This window comes from Oncorhynchus nerka, linkage group LG25 (genome assembly GCF_034236695.1).
Source record: "Oncorhynchus nerka isolate Pitt River linkage group LG25, Oner_Uvic_2.0, whole genome shotgun sequence".
Taxonomy (NCBI): Eukaryota; Metazoa; Chordata; class Actinopteri; order Salmoniformes; family Salmonidae; genus Oncorhynchus; species Oncorhynchus nerka.
The window spans coordinates 31,091,296-31,112,232 of NC_088420.1; the positions used below are offsets into that span (position 1 = coordinate 31,091,296).

The following is a 20,937-nucleotide window of genomic DNA, read 5'->3' on the forward strand; positions in this document are numbered from 1 at the left end:
CATAGGTACACTTCAACTATGACAGACAAAATGAGAAAAAAATCCAGAAAAGGAGTCACTTCGTAAGAAGCATTTCAAGGTCCTGGAGTGGCCTAGCCAGTCTCCAGATCTCAACCCCATAGAAAATCTTTGGAGGGAGTTGAAAGTCCATGTTGCCCAGGAACAGCCCCAAACCATCACTGCTCTAGAGGAGATCTGCATGGAGGAATGGGCCAAAATACCAGCAACAGTGTGTGAAAACCTTGTGAAGACTTACAGAAAACGTTTGACCTCTGTCATTGCCAACAAAGGGTATATAACAAAGTATTGAGATAAACTTTTGTTATTGACCAAATACTTATTTTGCACCATAATTTGCAAAAAAATTCATTAAAAATCCTACAATGTGATTTTCTGGATTTTTTTCCTTCTCATTTTGTCTGTCATAGTTGAAGTGTACCTATGATGAAAATTACAGGCCTCTCTCATCTTTTTAAGTGGGAGAACTTGCACAATTGGTGGCTGACTAAATACTTTTTTTGCCCCACTGTATGTCATGCAATAAATTGCAAATTAATTACTTAAAAATCATACAATGTGATTTTCTGGATTTTTGTTTTAGATTCCGTCTCTCACAGTTGAAGTGTACCTATGATAAAAAATTACAGACCTCTACATGCTTTGTAAGTAGGAAAACCTGCAAAATCGGCAGTGTATCAAATACTTGTTCAGTATTAAGGAGCTTGGTAATGAGTTTTAGAGGGCAATCTTTTAGGTTAATGGCTGTATTAAACAGCACTCACAAACACACAACCCAATCTACTGCCAGGGTCTGATAATCTGCTGCCAGGGTCTGACAATCTACTGCCAGGGTCTGACAATCTACTGCCAGGGTCTGACAATCTACTGCCAGGGTCTGACAATCTACTGCCAGGGTCTGACAATCTACTGCCAGGGTCTGACAATCTGCTGCCAGGGTCTGACAATCTACTGCCAGGGTCTGACAATCTACTGCCAGGGTCTGACAATCTACTGCCAGGGTCTGACAATCTACTGCCAGGGTCTGACAATCTGCTGCCAGGGTCTGACAATCTGCTGCCAGGGTCTGACAATCTACTGCCAGGGTCTGACAATCTACTGCCAGGGTCTGACAATCTGCTGCCAGGGTCTGACAATCTGCTGCCAGGGTCTGACAATCTGCTGCCAGGGTCTGACAATCTACTGCCAGGGTCTGACAATCTACTGCCAGGGTCTGACAATCTGCTGCCAGGGTCTGACAATCTACTGCCAGGGTCTGACAATCTGACAATCTGCTGCCAGGGTCTGACAATCTCTGCCAGGGTCTGACAATCTGCTGCCAGGGGTCTGACAATCTGCTGCCAGGGTCTGACAATCTGCTGCCAGGGTCTGACAATCTACTGCCAGGGTCTGACAATCTGCTGCCAGGGTCTGACAATCTACTGCCAGGGTCTGACAATCTACTGCCAGGGTCTGACAATCTACTGCCAGGGTCTGACAATCTGCTGCCAGGGTCTGACAATCTACTGCCAGGGTCTGACAATCTGCTGCCAGGGTCTGACAATCTACTGCCAGGGTCTGACAATCTCTGCTGATCTGCTGCCAGGGTCTGACAATCTACTGCCAGGGTCTGACAAATCTGCTGCCAGGGTCTGACAATCTACTGCCAGGGTCTGACAGGGTCTGCTGCCAGGGTCTGACTGCCAGGGTCTGACAATCTGCTGCCAGGGTCTGACAATCTACTGCCAGGGTCTGACAATCTACTGCCAGGGTCTGCTGCCAGGGTCTGACAATCTGCTGCCAGGGTCTGACAATCTACTGCCAGGGTCTGACAATCTACTGCCAGGGTCTGACAATCTACTGCCAGGGTCTGACAATCTACTGCCAGGGTCTGACAATCTACTGCCAGGGTCTGACAATCTACTGCCAGGGTCTGACAATCTGCTGCCAGGGTCTGACAATCAAGGGTCTGAAATCTGCTGCCAGGGTCTGACAATCTCTGCCAGGGTCTGACAATCACTGGGTCTGACAATCTGCTGTCTGACAAGGGTCTGACAATCTACTGCCAGGGTCTGACAATCTACTGCCAGGGTCTGACAATCTGCTGCCAGGGTCTGACAATCTACTGCCAGGGTCTGACAATCTACTGCCAGGGTCTGACAATCTACTGCCAGGGTCTGACAATCTACTGCCAGGGTCTGACAATCTACTGCCAGGGTCTGACAATCTGCTGCCAGGGTCTGACAATCTACTGCCAGGGTCTGACAATCTACTGCCAGGGTCTGACAATCTGCTGCCAGGGTCTGACAATCTGCTGCCAGGGTCTGACAAAGGACCTCCTCTAAAGTTGATGATGCTGAGGAAGGATTATCTGCAGGCTGGGTGTCAATAAGCGTTGCACCTGAGGAGGAATAGAGTATGTGGTATCTAAGACTCAACTTCCTCCCTGTTTCTCTGCAACCTGACAGCAAACAGCAGCAGACTGACAAGCCAACTTCTCCCTCCTAAACACTTATAACACACAGCAAATTGCACTCCCATCACTTGAAATGCTGCTGTCCCCAAACAAGCAGATTAGCAATTATAATTTGGCCCAAACAGTGTGATACAATCTGTTCTCCAGGCCTTTGGGGGATGAGACTGACAGAGAGAGGAGGCAAGAGGGACTACAGTATGAATAACCAATCCACCCCCCCAACCATTGGGCACCTTGAGAAAACACTTGATCAGAATCTTTGGAGTTGGTATTCAACGTGGGTACACTGATCTGATAGCAGACAGGTTGGAGTGAAAAATAGATGTTTGTGTTACTCCTCTCAGCAGAAAACCAAAACCAGGGCTCAATAGATTGTCCAGTGAACCTGGGCTGGTATCTGAGCTTGAATGCAATGATATCCCTACAATGATATCCCTACAGGCCCTATATTTGAAGGATCACATTGCCTCTCTAAAAGGCTGTATGTCTACTCCTTTCAGCTTCCTCTTATTCATTTTTGTTTCTACTCTCAGTTTGTCTTCCAACTGGTTTTCTCCCTCTCTGATGCAGTCAAACAGCTTTTCCTCTTTTCCCCCTCATTCTCTCCTTCTTCCAACTGGTTTTCTCCCTCTCTGATGCAGTCAAACAGCTTTTCCTCTTTCCCCCTCATTCTCTCCTCCTTCCAACTGCTTTTCTCCCTCTCTGATGCAGTCAAACAGCTTTTTCTCTTTCCCCCCCATTCTCCCCTCCTTCCAACTGCTTTTCTCCCTCTCTGATGCAGTCAAACAGCTTTTTCTCTTTTCCCCTCATTCCAGCTGGTTCTTTACCCCTCTCTACTGCCATGCGACCTTTGCTGTGTCTGTGTGTGTCTCTGTGTGTGTGTGTGTGTGTGTGTGTGTGTGTGTGTGTGTGTGTGTGTGTGTGTGTGTGTGTGTGTGTGTGTGTGTGTGTGTGTGTGTGTGTGTGTGTGTGTGTGTGTGTGTGTGTGTGTGTGTATGAATGACACAGAAAGCGGGTTCACCTTCAGAGCCAAAGCACTTGCAGCTCAGGACACACTGCTCTCTGTGCTTTGTGGAAAAATACAACCTTCCTTTTCTAACGCCTCCAGACACTGAAATATCTACTTCCCCTGTTAGTAATGTATGACCTTCTCTAAAAATAGACATGGAATCACAGAACCGCTGTGGGTTTAAACATACACAGAGTGAGAGAGAGACAGAGAGAGGGAGGAGAGGGAGAAACAGAGAGAGGGAGGAGAGAGAGACCGAGAGAGGGGGGACAGAGAAAGAGAGGGAGGACAGGGAGAGACAGGGAGAGTGAGAGAGAGACAGAGAGAGGGAGGACAGAGAGAGACCGAGAGAGGGAGGAGAGAGACAGAGAGAGGGAGGAGACACAGAGAGAGAGGAGAGGGAGAGCCCGAGAGAGGGAGGAGAGACAGAGAGAGGGAGGAGACAGAGAGAGAAGAGAGGGAGGAGACAGAGAGAGAGGAGAGGGAGAGACCGAGAGAGGGAGGAGAGACAGAGAGAGGGAGGAGACAGAGAGAGAGGAGAGGGAGAGACCGAGAGAGGGAGGAGAGACAGACAGAGAGAGAGACAGAGAGAAAGGGAGAGAGACCGAGAGAGGGAGGAGGACAGGATAGACAGAGAGAGGGGAGGAGATAGACAGAGAGAGGGAGAGAGGAGAGAGGGAGAGGGAGAGACTGAGAAAGGGAGGAGAGACAGAGAGGGAGGAGAGGGAGAGACAGAGAGAGGGAGGAGAGACAGAGAGAGAGGAGATGGAGAGACCGAGAGAGGGAGGAGAGACCGAGAGAGGGAGGAGACAGAGAGAGGGAGGATAGGGAGGGAGGAGAGGGTGACAGAGAGAGGGAGAGTGAGGGAGGAGAGGGTGACAGAGAGAGGGAGGAGAGGGTTTAATATTCCTAACACATCAATTATTAATGAGAAGTGAGACTTCACAGACAGATGACCAATTGAGTCAGGAAGTGTGTCTAAGGCAGTCGAGAGGAATAATAGCCATCAATCTTGTGATGAGGATGAAATCACTTCATTGACATAGGAGACAATAAGTGGCGAGGCAGGACAGTGAGAGGACATGAATACCACAGACGAAAACAGCAAGTCCGGGACAAGGTAGCAGATCTGGTGAACAGGTCAGGGTTCCATAGCCACAGGCAAAACAACAGAAACTGGATCAGCAGCACGACCAGGTGGACTGGGGACGGAGACAGCCAGGAGTCATCAGACATGGTCCTAGGGCTCAGGAGAGAGATCATGTGTTTCTAGCTGACTCCTCACCTGCTGGTTGTATTGGCCGTGGGTCGGGGGAACGTCATAGATGTCCTGGGACTGCTGGGATGGAGGCAGGTGTCTGGGGGGGACGTCATACTCATCCTGCTCTGACGTCCCTGTGTCATACACATATACCTGACCCACCCGCGTTGGCACCACCACCTGAGAGATGGAGAGAGAGAGAGAGAGAGAGATGAGAGAGAGAGAGAGATGGAGAGAGAGAGAGAGATGAGAGAGATGGAGAGAGAAAAATGGAGAGAGAGAGAGAGAGAGAGAGATGAGAGAGAGAGATGGAGAGAGAAAAATGGAGAGAGAGAGAGAGAGAGAGAGAGAGAGAAAGAGAGATGGAGAGAGAAAGATGGAGAGAGAGAGAGAGAGAGAGAGAGAGAAAGAGAGATGTTAGTGAAATGGTCTGTTACAGTATTTTGTCAAATTGATGCATCTTTAAGCCTAATGTGCTTTTCCTCGGTCCAAATGACTCCATCACGTAGACGATTACTGTAGTACGCACATTATATCTACTCAAGACTCAATCATAATGAAATCCCCCTGACCCACAGTGAGGAGTCAACACAGTCTGTGACGGTCTGGATTAACCACAGAGGCAGTAAAAACAGAATGGGGGTCCTGGGGGATCAGTATGGGAACAAGGGCTGTCCTATTGTCTGCCTGTTTACCCACAGTATTATAGTCTCAGGGTTATGTCAACTGTCTGGGCCTGGGAAATGAAAACAGACAGACAGACCGCTATATAGACAACAGCACCCTGGCTTTCCATCAATACAGACACACTAACTGGAGCATACCCTCCATCCAAACTAGTACACATTCTCACAGGATATTAAGAATCAAAGCATTAGCATTCCCTATCAGGACCATATCATGTTATATAATCATATGATATTTCCCTGCATCAGTGCTCCTTGGCAGTCTATATCTGAGTTCCTCTGGCTGTGTGTTCGCCTGGGTGTGTGGATGTCTCTCCTCTAACTTCCTTTAATCTGGCCCTGCTATCGATCCCCTGCAGACGAGGTCTGTGGAATCACACAGAGAAGGAATGCTGCTATCTCTCTCCCAATCAGGACACTGGGGGAGATCTCTGATGATCTACTCCCAGCTACAGAGATACACTGCTGCCTTCTGATGGGAGAGGAATGTAGCAGTCCAATCTCACACACACACACACACACACACACACACACACACACACACACACACACACACACACACACACACACACACACACACACACACACCACCTTAGAGAAATAATACAATACAAAAGCTGCAGCCCTGATACTAACTATACTGAACACACCTCCTGGTATAAGATGGTGGTGCCTAGTGAACCGCACGATAGCACTTAATAGAATCTCATCATATCCAGTCCTCACTAGTGGCTATGGCAACCAGGCAGGTGGGAGTGAGATAGATGCTCTTCAGATATTGAGTGTGCACCAATCAACGTTTATAAAATGCAGCAATAAATATCTACTAGTAATCAATATGTGAGTTCACATTCAATACAATAAATCCATTGTCCATTTAGATAGACAGAGAAACAAATACACACCGACACACTTGCATACACAAATAGGCATGAGTACTCGAGCTCCCACACACACCAGCCTTTACTAATAGTTCATTCTACTCCCCTTCTCTGCCTCTCCTTTGTGAAGGGTACCTCAGTAGCCGGCTTGACTGGCATTCAAGAAACCAATCACATTCTTTGCTAATGAAACGCCCCAACTCTCCTGGATCCTCTAATAATATTTGCTCTCCCAGTCAGGCCACTTGAAAGGTGACAGCCCAGCTAAACAGATAATTAAGCCATTGCACATGAAATAAATCTGACAATCTGCCTCTGTTAATATGTCTCCTCCCTGTCCTCACGTCCTGTCTGTATCCTTCCTCCGCCTCTATATGGCTCTATATAACTTATAAGCTGAAATAGGAGTAAAGGGAAAACCCCAGAACAAATTCAATCAACTGAACCAAAGTAATATTAGAATGTCTCCCTACACAAAACTCCCTCCCTCCCTCCCCCCTTTTCCATGTCTCTCCCCTACCATCCCTGTCTTGCCTAGTCTCTCCAGACAGCCTATTCTCCATGGAGCCAGCCAGTTTCACACACGTTTAAAGTACACAGCAGGTGTTTCATCTAGCACATTCCAGGATGATATCTCCCAGCCACCTTGGCAGCCTTCTCTCACACAAAACACTGGCTTTTCTCAATACTCAGATATACTGGAGATCATAACATTTATTGTTTGCTCCTCTTGACCTAAAGACCTTTTACTAACCACATAGTAACAACAAGGGTGATGAGATGGGATACCCAAGCACAACTGGCAACATGTCATTCTGACTTTATTCATATATATTGCGTTTTATCTGTCATGTTTTGTCCTGTTGACATGAACGTAAACAGCCCACGGAAACATGATCACACATTACACACCAGCAGGTTCCTGGGAGCGTCAGGCTACTTATTGACAGAAGTAAGTGAGAGTCAGATGTCTTTCACGCAACCTCGCTCTTATTGACAAAGATCCTCCGTGAGCTTTTAATGAGATTAGAAGGAAACATTCTCAGAGTTTTGGTAATTCAACACATGGTAATGAGCCAGCCCTATCAATGCCCTCCTCAGCTGGCCCTTAAAGTCTTCTAATGGTATTGGAGGATCCCTCTGAGGCCCTGAGCTCCATCAGCATAAGTAATGGTGGTCAATAGTGTGAATTATCAAGGAGGAAGACGCTGGAGAGGAGAGGGGATGGGTACATATAGGCTCATGCTCTTAGCCAAGTCCTCATCAATAGTGTTGAAAGGCTTCTGTCAATGGGAGAGAAGTGGGGGAGTGTGGAGGGGGGGGCACGCCCAGCCGAAAGCTGTCACAACATTCTATCAGGTCATAATGATGATGTCACTGAATTACTTGTAGTTTTTCATGTTGTCTGTCTGTAATTTTTTGTAATGACTTGGTGCTGCCTATCTTGGCCAGGGCGCTCTTGAAAAAGAGATTTTAATCTCAATGAGCCCTTCCTGGTTAAATAAATAAAATAACTGAAAGATGAGGAGCTACATTGGCGCCATTGAGGGTTTAGAACAATGTGGAGCAGTGATGCTCTGCCCTGAGCCCTCGCTGCTTTACTGGGCTGGCAGCTGGTCACAAGGTACTCTCATGGAGGCTCTGTCTGTTGGAACAGGGGTCACCCTGAGGAAAGGAACAGATTGCAGAGCCCCCATCACCACCACCCCACTGCCCCTCTGTTGCCCATGTCCCCCACCAGCCACAGTCCACTGACTCCTAACCCAGCTGACACCATGATGCATGCCACCACTCTCCACAGCCAACCCTGTCTGTCTCTCAGGATCGTTTCGGAACACAGGGGTTTGCCAGTCCACCTGCAACAGGCAAGACAAAGAAAAACTTCTCCTGACTCTTGTGACGTGGTCTTTCAAGTGAACCAAGGCTAGACTACGAAGACTAATAACCCATGTATACAGACAAGTGTAAAGGGATGAAGAATATGTACATAAAAATATATGAATGAGTGATGGTACAGAACGGCATAGGCAAGATGCAGTAGATGGTAACGAGTACAGTATATACATATGAGATGAGTAATGTAGGGTATGTAAACATTATATTAAGTGGCATTGTTTAAAGTGGCTGGTGATACATTTTGTACATGAATTTTTAATTATTAAAGTGGCTGGAGTTGAGTCAGTATGTTGGCAGCAGCCACTCAATGTTAGTTATGGCTGTTTAACAGTCTGATGGCCTTAAGATAGAAGCTGTTTTTCAGTCTCTCGGTCCCAGCTTTAATGCACCTGTACTGACCTCGCCTTCTGGATGATAGCGGGGTGAACAGGCAGTGGCTCGGATGGTTGTTGTCCTTGATGATCTTTATGACCTTCCTGTGACATCGGGTGGTGTAGGTGTCCTGGAGGGCAGGTAGTTTGCCCCCGGTGATGCGTTGTGCAGACCTCACTACCCTCTGGAGAGCCTTACGGTTGTGGGCGGAGCAGCTGCCGTACCAGGCGGTGATACAGGATGCTCTTGGTTGTGCATCTCTAAAAGTTTGTGAGTGCTTTTGGTGACAAGCCAAATTTCTTCAGCCTCCTGAGGTTGAAGAGGCGCTGCTGCACCTTCTTCACCACGCTGTCTGTGTGGGTGGACCATTTCAGTTTGTCCGTGATGTGTTGCCGAGGAACTTAAAACTTACTACCTTCTCCACTACTGTCCCTTCCATGTGGATAGAGTGGTGCTCCCTCTGCTGTTTCCTGAAGTCCACGATCATCTCCTTTGTTTTATTGACGTTGAGTGTAAGGTTATTTTCCTGACACCACACTCCGAGGGCCCTCACCTCCTAGTGTGAGTGTTGCAGCGTTAGTACAATTCCCTGACCATAGAGATCCTATTCAATTACTAGAGGGCTGTCGTAAACACTCAAAAGTTCAAGAACGGGGTGAAAATGGCAGTCATATTGGCAGGGAGAAATCCAAACCAGTCTATTTGGAAGGAATGGCATTGAGAGGCATAATCCTGGTTTTACATGTGCAGGAAAATAAAAGGTATGTGATATATTTAAGTGATAATGCCAGAGAAGCCGGTGTTTGGAGGATATATTGGCACAGGTGTTGTTATGCCCGAGACGATGTCGACACCGGCTTCGAGGATAGTATCACTTTTATTCAACGGGATACCAACATATACACAAATAGTAATTGACATATTTTCATAAAAAACGTTATTTTAATGAATTTATTTATACTATTTCATCGTTCCACGAGATATAGTCCCGAGACAAATCTAGGGTTGCTACTCAAGCAGGCTGGTCGTTCTTTCTATCGGTTCGGTTGCCATGATGGCTGGCAACGTTCTTATTCCTTGCTTGCTAGTGTAGTGTAGCCAGACTAACAGCAAAGTAACTGCATTTGCATTTGTTTAAGCCGTTTTCTAGTGATTTTGGAGGGGATGCATCCATAACAATGAGCTAATGATGTGCGATTTCACCTGGCATAGAACATTTGCTCTCTCGCCAGGACACTGTTCAGAAGAGATGGCCAACTACACAGCTAACACAATCACTTCAAACTAAAGTTGGTATGACAGCAACCTAGCTTAATTTCCTGTTCTTCTATTGATATTTCTTCATATACAGTACATCCATAAAAACTTTGCTGATTGATGATTTCGACTGGCTGAGAAAAGCTGCCAGCCTGTCTGTCCCGTCCCGACTCCCAACACGTTCATTACTATGGGACAGCTGGAGATTGATTTTCAATATTGAAACAATGTTACAAATGTCGGAGAGACAGACTGCAAAGTTTATACAAATATCTGCTGTTGAAAACTAAATGTTAGTCTAAAAGAAATGTGAGATAATGTCTAGATGCTTTTTATAGTGGAGATCTAGTACATAAATTGCCTGGCTGAGCTGATGAGACAGTGGATTGTGCAGTCAGACGGAACAGAGTAAATAGGCATTTTAACGTCATAGATTTAGCTGGGGGTAATTTGTGGAATAGACACCAGCTGGAATTAGGTTTTAACCAATCAGCATCCAGGATTAGACTCACTCGTTGTATAACAGAAATGGTGTAATACAATTGTCAACCTAAAACAATGTTGTGTAATTATAAATACAGTTTATATGGGTTTTATACCAATTTTCTGTATAAATAGCTGATAAAATATATGCAAACGGACCATAAATGTCAACATTTTTGTTTTCTTGGAAAGCTGTGAGTGCTACACTCCGGGTCGGGATTCATGTCATAAGAAGGAATTCCCCTCGACCACACACACAAATTGAGGAAAACAAACATTCTTTCCCATTGACCCCCATTGTAAAAGAGCCAACTTCGTTGTTGATTTTTTGCTATACAGATATAACAAAACATGCTGAAAAGCTGCTGGGTCGTTCAATATACATGTAACCAGTTTAAAATCCTGACCTACTGTTCACAATGCTCCCACATAGAGAAATAGAACCTGTGAAAAGAGCCCTATGGCTTCAGCCTATATGGTGTGGGAGATTGGAAAATGTGGGGACCCGGTGTCTAAGTAGGCTACACGTAGCTATGTGTGTGGAAAACATTTGGCTGAGGACTGACTGCTGGCATATTAGCAGTTCATTTGAACATATTTATGGAATCATTCCTCTAAATGTGGCTGGCTAGCTAGCTAACAAACACAGCTGGCTAGCTAGCTAACAAACACAGCTGGCTAGCTAGCTAACAAACACAGCTGGCTAGCTAGCTAGCTAACAAACACAGTGCAGATAAATTCTTCAAATTCATATTCTTTTACACAATATCTTATCACAGCACTGGCAAACCATGGTTGACCAACTCCCTGACCAAAATGGCTGACCTTTATCCCATCATAAGACGGCTCATTCTAGTATTCTAATTCCTAAATCTATTCTATGGTCCTGACTAGGCCATGAATAACAAAGCCCTGAGTGTTTTATCCTAGGGTCAAAGTCCAAACGCTGAGGGGAGTTGAAGTAACTTCACACATGTTTTTTTCTTCGTGAGGATTAGGAGGCCGACCGTGCAGGAGAATTACTCCACAGACCCCCCATCTCAGCCTGATGAGGGGCCATCTGTGACCATTCGAGAGATGTGTAGGGGGGACGGAGGACAGGGGTAGATGATCTTGTACACCAGCTTCAAACAGCAGATGATGACCTCCCCACCAAGCATCTCTCTTCCATGTTATTTTTCCTCATCTTTCCCTAGACATGAGAGACTGGGGCGTGTAACCACTGCCTCACAGCTGCACAGGTTACAGGCATGATCAGCTGTGATGCCAGTGCCCAGCCCAGCACAGCACAGGACATGGCAGGCTGCAGCTGTGTCATAGCAACCCAGCTCCTGGGTCCTCCTCAGTGGTAGAGTGGCATGGCTGTCAGAGAAGACTGACCTCATCTACACCACCGCCCACTCAAAGATGGCGAAGAGGGAGAGGGAGGGAGAGATGTAGGCAGTGTGGCTTGGACGCAGTACAGGTCGAACACACAGATCACAGACGACAGGATATAGGACAGGTCAAACACACAGACCACAGACTACAGGATAGGTCAAACACACAGATCACAGACTACAGAATATAGGACAGGTCGAACACACAGATCACAGACTACAGGATATAGGACAGGTCGAACACACAGATCACAGACTACAGAATATAGGACAGGTCAAACACACAGATCACAGACTACAGAATATAGGACAGGTCAAAAACACAGATCACGGACTACAGGATATAGGACAGGTCAAACACACAGACCACATACTACAGGTTATAGGACAGGTCAAACACACAGATCACAGACTACAGAATATAGGACAGGTCGAACACACAGATCACAGACTACAGAATATAGGACAGGTCAAACACACAGATCACAGACTACAGAATATAGGACAGGTCGAAAACACAGATCACGGACTACAGGATATAGGACAGGTCTAACACACAGATCATAGACTACAGGATATAGGATAGGTCAAACACACAGATCACAGACTACATGATATAGGACAGGTCAAACACACAGATCACAGACTACATACAGGAAATAGGACAGGTCAAACACACAGATCACAGACTACATGATATAGGATAGGTCAAACACACAGACCACACACTACAGGATATAGGACAGGTCAAACACACAGATCACAGACTACAGGATATAGGACAGGTCAAACACACAAATCACAGACTACAGGATATAGGACAGGTCAAACACACAGATCACAGACTACAGGACATAGGACAGGCCAAACACAGATCACAGAATACAGGATATAGGACAGGTCAAATACACAGATCACAGTCTACAGGATATAGGATAGGTCAAACACACAGACCACAGACTACAGGATAGGTCAAACACACAGATCACAGACTACAGAATATAGGACAGGTCAAACACACAGATCACAGACTACAGGATGTAGGACCGGTCAAACACACAGATCACAGACTACAGGATATAGGACAGGTCAAACACACAGATTACAGACTACAGGATATAGGAAGAAGACCCATTCAAATTTGTCCGATAGGTAGTAATTTTATCCTATAAGTATGTGGTAAACTGCATATTTATAAATATATGTGGGGATATTCAAACTGACTACTTCACCTGGATAGAGTAGTGACGAAGGGTTTCAATTCCGAGAATGCTCTTAAATAAGGTCATAATCCTCCCTCAGAACTAGGGTTGTTTAACCTAAAACTTTCCAAGCAGCTGGTGTGTGACCTAGATCAGAACTAATATCCGTCCCAGCCGCAGCAATAAATGGGAGTAGTGCAGTAATGCTTGACTGTAGTGGAGCCCGTGGGGGTGTGGGGGGCTGAGATGCTGACGCAGGGTGGGGTGTGTGGATTTACAGCCCCATATCCCTTGTTGCTTGGTCCGGGCTGCAGGATTAATCAGGCCCTAATTAACTCAGGCCCTAATTAACTCAGGCCCTAATTAACGGCAGACCGTGACTGGGCAGGCCGTGACTGGGCAGACCGTGACTGGGCAGACCGTGACTGGGCAGGCCGTGACTGGGCAGACCGTGACTGGGCAGACCGTGACTGGGCAGGCCGTGACTGGGAAGACCGTGACTGGGCAGACCGTGACTGGGCAGGCCGTGACTGGGCAGGCCGTGACTGGGCAGACCGTGACTGGGCAGACCGTGACTGGGCAGACCGTGACTGGGCAGGCCGTGACTGGGCAGACCATGACTGGCTGGGAGCATCACTCTCTGCAACTCTCTCTTTTTCTCTTTCTTTCGCTCTCTCTCAGGGTGTTTTGTCTACAACCCCCATGTAAAATCTCTCTTCAGCATCTCCTGGCAACACCACACATAGGTATGTCTCTTTTTGACCTTCTTGATCCAAATCAGTCAGGTTTCAAGACTAGTCATTCAACTGAGACTGCTCTTCTCTGTATCACGGAGGCGCTCCGCACTGCTAAAGCTAACTCTCTCTCCTCTGCTCTCATCCTTCTAGACCTCTCGGCTGCCTTCGATACTGTGAACCATCAGATCCTCCTCTCCACCCTCTCCGAGTTGGGCATCTCCGGCGCGGCCCACGCTTGGATTGCGTCCTACCTGACAGGTCGCTCCTACCAGGTGGCGTGGCGAGAATCTGTCTCCTCACCACGTGCTCTCACCACTGGTGTCCCCCAGGGCTCTGTTCTAGGCCCTCTCCTATTCTCGCTATACACCAAGTCACTTGGCTCTGTCATAACCTCACATGGTCTCTCCTATCATTGCTATGCAGACGACACACAATTAATCTTCTCCTTTCCCCCTTCTGACGACCAGGTGGCGAATCGCATCTCTGCATGTCTGGCAGACATATCAGTGTGGATGACGGATCATCACCTCAAGCTGAACCTCGGCAAGACGGAGCTGCTCTTCCTCCCGGGGAAGGACTGCCCGTTCCATGATCTCGCCATCACGGTTGACAACTCCATTGTGTCCTCCTCCCAGAGCGCTAAGAACCTTGGCGTGATCCTGGACAACACCCTGTCGTTCTCAAATAACATCAAGGCGGTGGCCCGTTCCTGTAGGTTCATGCTCTACAACATCCGCAGAGTACGACCCTGCCTCACACAGGAAGCGGCGCAGGTCCTAATCCAGGCACTTGTCATCTCCGTCTGGATTACTGCAACTCGCTGTTGGCTGGGCTCCCTGCCTGTGCCATTAAACCCCTACAGCTCATCCAGAACGCCGCAGCCCGTCTGGTGTTCAACCTTCCCAAGTTCTCTCACGTCACCCCGCTCCTCCGCTCTCTCCACTGGCTTCCAGTTGAAGCTCGCATCCGCTACAAGACCATGGTGCTTGCCTACGGAGCTGTGAGGGGAACGGCACCTCAGTACCTCCAGGCTCTGATCAGGCCCTACACCCAAACAAGGGCACTGCGTTCATCCACCTCTGGCCTGCTCGCCTCCCTACCACTGAGGAAGTACAGTTCCCGCTCAGCCCAGTCAAAACTGTTCGCTGCTCTGGCCCCCCAATGGTGGAACAAACTCCCTCACGACGCCAGGACAGCGGAGTCAATCACCACCTTCCGGAGACACCTGAAACCCCACCTCTTTAAGGAATACCTAGGATAGGATAAAGTAATCCCCCCCTTAAAAGATTTAGATGCACTATTGTAAAGTGGCAGTTCCACCGGATGTCATAAGGTGAACGCACCAATTTGTAAGTCGCTCTGGATAAGAGCGTCTGCTAAATGACTTAAATGTAAATGTAAATGTAAATGGCTTGTTAAATAAAAGGTTAAATGTTGAAAAAAACGTTGAAAAAAAAATCAGTGACTGTGTCATCGTGGAAACGCAGTGAGAGAGGTCTCCTAGCAGTGACAGGGTATTAGTCACAGCACCGTTGGATAAGAACAGGAGAATAGTTCACTATCAATCTATTCATCTGTAATTTCTATGGTAGAGAGAGTGTCAAGTGGGAATAGAAATGCTTCCATGTTGTTTGGACTGTGCAATAAGCAGTGTTAGGCTTTGCTTTTTTACATGAATGCACTATTGACACTAGAACATAGCCTGACTTCCCTATCATTTCAAGCTTTATGTATTTCCTGTCTCTTTACTCAAGGTTGGTCCCTTCTATCCCTGACCATACTGAGAGGACCATGAAAACATCAAAGAGCCAGCCCCTATTAAAGCCATGACCACTAGGTTTACTACTCACTAATAAGGCCAACCTCACACACCACATATAAACACCCATACATGGCTACACACATCCTCACACTAATGACACCACTCAGGAGTCAGGAGTTGGTGTTGAGCTGATGTGGTTCATGTGTGAACCCTGTGTCCCTCCACTCTGACCTATAATCTGGCCTCTCTCTCTCTCTGGCCTTTTGACTCCCCCAGCCCAGAACAAAGATCACCCCTGTGGCTCCTGTGATATCCCATCCCTTTGATGAGAAACCACTGGATCACAGAGACAGCGGCTTCTGGGGTTCTGCTTTTTACGCTAAGGGGAAGACCCATGTCCCTTGCTAACCCCTTTCTCTTTTCTCCATCCCTCCCCACAATCTGATGTAGGCTTTCCCCATCCCTCCCCACTATCTGATGTAGGCTTTCTCCATCCCTCCCCACTATCTGATGTAGGCTTTCTCCATCCCTCCCCACTATCTGATGTAGGCTTTCTCCATCCCTCCCCACTATCTGATGTAGGCTTTCTCCATCCCTCCCCACTATCTGATGTAGGCTTTCTCCATCCCTCCCCACTATCTGATGTAGTCTTTCCCCATCCCTCCCCACTATCTGATGTAGGCTTTCCCCATCCCTCCCCACTATCTGATGTAGGCTTTCTCCATCCCTCCCCACTATCTGATGTAGGCTTTCCCCATCCTTCCCCACTATCTGATGTAGGCTTTCTCCATCCCTCCCCACTATCTGATGTAGGCTTTCCCCATCCCTCCCCACTATCTGATGTAGGCTTTCTCCATCCCTCCCCACTATCTGATGTAGGCTTTCTCCATCCCTCCCCACTATCTGATGTAGGCTTCCCCATCCCTCCCCACTATCTGATGTAGGCTTTCCCCATCCCTCCCCACTATCTGATGTAGGCTTTCTCCATCCCATCCCTCCCCACTATCTGATGTAGGCTTTCTCCATCCCTCCCCACTATCTGATGTAGGCTTTCTCCATCCCTCCCCACTATCTGATGTAGGCTTTCTCCATCCCTCCCCACTATCTGATGTAGGCTTTCCCCATCCCTCCCCACTATCTGATGTAGGCTTTCTCCATCCCTCCCCACTATCTGATGTAGGCTTTCCCCATCCCTCCCCACTATCTGATGTAGGCCCCATCCCTCCCCCTATCATGTAGGCTTTCCCCATCCGTCCCCACTATCTGATGTAGGCTTTCTCCATCCCTCCCCACTATCTGATGTAGGCTTTCCCCATCCGTCCCCTCTATCTGATGTAGGCTTTCCCCATCCCTCCCCTCTATCTGATGTAGGCTTTCCCCATCCCTCCCCACTATCTGATGTAGGCTTTGTGGGGAGGTAATAACAGGACCAGCCCAAAAAGTCTATTCCCATCAGCGCTCCACTGCTCAGGGCAATGTTTCCCCTGTGATTCCCTCTGCACTCCCTCCCTTTGACCCCCATACTCACTTTCTCTCCCCTTTCTCTACAGTATCAGAGCAGACAATGAGTCCACAGTAGGTAAAGGCTTTTAAACACACACTCACACACTCACTGACCTCCTTACTCAGACTGTGTCACATCTACAGAGGCAATGTGTGAAACTCAACTTATCCAGAGCAACTTCCATTGAGCAGCAACAGATAGATTGCATATAGATTCACCTGGGTCCGTAGTGAGGCTGTACTCTAGACATCCCTCAGTGCTGCTGACCAATGAGCCCACATGCCATGTACTAGAAGAGTGAACTCTGATTCTATAAAGACTAACCCAACCACATCAGTCCTACTTCATCCCCACACACTTCAAGTTGGGCTTCTAAAGCTCGGGCCCCATTGAGTGGAGGCAGAGCCATCAAAGCTGCATCCCAGCATGAGCTCAGGCTGGGGGGGACAGAATTGTTGTATTTATTTATTTTTTAACCTTTATTTAACTAGGCAAGTTAGTTAAGAACAAATTCTTATTTACAATGATGGCCTAGGAACAGTGGGTTAACTGCCTTGTTCAGGGGCAGAACGACAGATTTGTACCTTGTCAGCTCGGGGATTCGATCTAGCAACCTTTCAGTTACTGGCTCAACGCTCTGACCACCTGCTGCCCCAGAATGGGACTCCAACCACAGCCTCCCACCCCTCCCAGTGTTCCCTTCCCAGAGCACAGCACAGAGCAGCTGGGCAGGGACACTCACATCTGGAGCCTCTGTTTATACAGTCTCACAACATTCTGAGTGCATAGTGGAGCACTGTGCAGAGATGCCTAGTGAGATGCTTACTGAGTCCCTCGCTGCCCAATGCAGTGACACCCCCCTCCCTGTCACTGCCCGGGCAGTACAGTGATGTGGGCTGAATCAGAGGACCTTTTAGAGAAGCACACAATGCGGGAGACACTCTTTTAATCTCAGCGCTACGGAGACACGAACCCCAGAGGGCTGCAGAGGACTGCCTACATTAACACAATCAGACAGGAGTGCTTTCTTCATTAGGAGAAGGACTTCTCCGCTTAAAGAGACAGAGAATGGGAGGGAGAGTGTGGGAGGAGAGATATAGAAGGGGAGTGAAGAAATAAATAAGTAGTAGTGTGATAGTGCATGGCTGGGGTGTGAGGCAGCGCACAGAAGAGCTCCTCTGGCTCCCAGGCTGAAACTAGATGAGGTAAAGCTACAGGGGCAGTGTGGGAGTGAGGCACAGAGAGAGGTAGTGCACACAGGAATGTGTGGTTACAGATAAAGAAGGCCACAAAAGTACAAGCCTGCGAGGCACTAACAGGAACACACAGCAGCCGTCTCATCTCTATGGATGAGCTCATTTCTGCTCTTCGGACCGGCAGCTGCTTTTAGACTGTTGCTCTAGCCTGCGGGAGAGTGACTCCTCGGCTGTACATCCATCCATCTCTCTCTGTTCCCTGCCCGCATTCCCTCTCCTCACATCATCCATCACAAGCGCGCACACAGACACACGTGTATCTAGTATATTTATGTGCTAAATAGGCAACAGCACGCAGCCATTTCTTTAGCAGGTTACACACACCTTCATTCTCTCTCCCCTGATGCCTCACCCACCCCCATCCTCCCTCCCTCACTCCACGAAGAAACCTTCCCCAACAAGCCTGCCTGCTCCTGCAGATAAGCCCCCCCCTTCTCCTCCCTACATTTCAAGTGAGCGCCCGCCAGGTCTCTTTAAACACTCATGAGATTACACATTTACTTTCAGAGCAGGCAGCCCACAAAACCACCAATAGAATCTCAATCTCCCACCTTTTTCCACAGGTGCAGTGCAGAGGGGAGGAGAGGAGCTGAGTCCCATAGCAGATATGCTGTTAGCCCCCGGCTGCCAGGCTCCTTATCACAGCGTCTCTCACCTGCACACAGGGTCATTAGAGGCTGCAGGTGATAAGAAGGCTTGGATCTACCTCGATGGCCCTAATCAAAGGAGCCCAGGCTCAAACAGATCGCTCTTCAACTCCACCTCTCCACCAACCGTCAGCCTCACACAATAGCAGTGAGTTCTGCTTTGAACATGTCAGTCACAGACACACACTGTACTTTGAAATCATTTGTAGACAGTAGCAGGAGAGAAGGTTGTAAAAGATCACGTGGCAGCTCCAGTCCCAGTGGAGTCATTCCTCCTCAATGTCTGAGTGGTGCAACTCTCAAGCCCCTGTCAGCTTAGCATTTAGCACACATCAGGAAATCAGTGGATTCTCCTATAGACATACAGGAGCCAGGTCATGACCTCTTATAGCAACCCTGCTAAAGGTACTGAGGGCGATAGCAAAGAGTCTGGATGAAATATATCCTTTCTGATTAATTGGGTTTCAGAGACAGAGAGTACAGTGGTGTTTTCAGCTCTAACACAGCTGGGTGTTTACTGAGGCCACTCAGGTTCTGTCTTCTCTTTTAGATGGGAAGAGGACAGATAGACAGCGGTGAATTGTTGACTTGTTTGTTTCTCTGGCTGGGTTAAGCAGTTGCCATGGTTTGAATGAGAGGTGGGGGTTGTTTTTGAGTGGCTACGTGGCATACCAATAAATGGATTAGGTAGAAAACTGAAAAACACTGAGTCGGTCCGAGAGTGGTGACTGAGAGAATGGAGAGGACGAGGACAGGGGGGGCTGAGAGAATGGAGAGGACGAGGACAGGGGGCTGAGAGAATGGAGAGGACGAGGACAGGGGGCTGAGAGAATGGAGAGGACGAGGACAGCGGGGCTGAGAGAATGGAGAGGGGCGAGGACAGGGGGCTGAGAGAATGGAGAGGACGAGGACAGGGGGCTGAGAGAATGGAGAGGACGAGGACCGGGGGCTGAGTGAATGGAGAGCACGAGGACAGGGGGCTGAGTGAATGGAGAGGACGAGGACAGGGGGGCTGAGTGAATGGAGAGGACGAGGACAGGGGGCTGAGTGAATGGAGAGGACGAGGACAGGGGGGGGCTGAGAGACTGGAGAGGACGAGGAGGGGGGCAGGGGGGGAATGAGAGGACAGGGGGCTGAGTGAATGGAGAGGACGAGGACAGGGGGGCTGAGAGAATGGAGAGGACGAGGACAGGGGGGCAGTGAATGGGGGCTGAGGGGGGCTGAGTGAATGGAGAGGACGAGGACAGGGGGGCTGAGTGAATGGAGAATGGACAGAGGACGAGGACAGGACAGGGGGGCTGAGTGAATGGAGAGGATGAGGACAGGGGGCTGAGTGAATGGAGAGGACGAGGACAGGGGGCTGAGTGAATGGAGAGGACGAGGACAGGGGGCTGAGTGAATGGAGAGGACGAGGACAGGGAAGGCTGAGTGAATGGAGAGGACAAGGACAGGACAGGGGGGCTGAGAGAATGGAGAGAACGAGGACAGGGGGGGCTGAGAGAATGGAGAGGACGATGACAGGGGGGCTGATGAGGGGGGGAGAATGGGGGGATGGGGGGGAAGGAAGGAGGGAGAGAATTCCAGGCCCTTGAAGGAGTGTGCCAGGGCCACACCCATTCAAAAGACATCCTCTTTGATGTAAGGCCTGCTAACCAATCACAGCTGCTGCTTGGCCTTCCGCAACCCCCTCACACCTCCTGCCCCCGTCTCCCATCCCCTGTCCCCAGGCCTGGACCAGGCTTGGCTGGCACAGCTGACTGGGATCAGGGTGCCCCCCTGCCAGTCTGGGGAAGGCTCGTCGTACCAACTGGATATTTTACCAACCTCCTCACCTCTCCAACCTGCTCAACTGTTGCCGGTTCATCTAAGGAAAAGGCTGAGGTGGTCAGCACACAAAATCAAGATAGCAGCATAACAATCTAACACTAGTGACATGGGTCTAGAGTAAGATTCTGAGTGTGTGTTATTCCTTTACATTTACAGACAAGCTGTGTTGTCTTCCTGCTTATCAGATGTTTGCCAAGTGTAACTGTCTTTGTACTAGTCTCTACCTCCTCCAATTGAGCAGCAGAGGATGCTGAGACAATGCAGGTGTTTTCCCTCATTCCCAAATTAGTCTTCATCCCAGTGTG

General features: G+C 48.5%; 1 protein-coding gene across 2 annotated transcripts in view; it reads right to left on the minus strand.

Annotated features, from left to right (window-relative positions):
• Positions 1–20,937, minus strand: part of LOC115109374 (breast cancer anti-estrogen resistance protein 1-like) — a 127,210-nt gene that overhangs the window by 4,984 nt on the left and 101,289 nt on the right. For both annotated transcript variants that reach the window (XM_065009735.1, XM_029634198.2), the window contains exon 3: positions 4,768–4,923. In XM_065009735.1, coding sequence (XP_064865807.1) covers positions 4,768–4,923 — 156 coding nt within the window. The remainder of the gene's footprint in view (positions 1–4,767; positions 4,924–20,937) is intronic.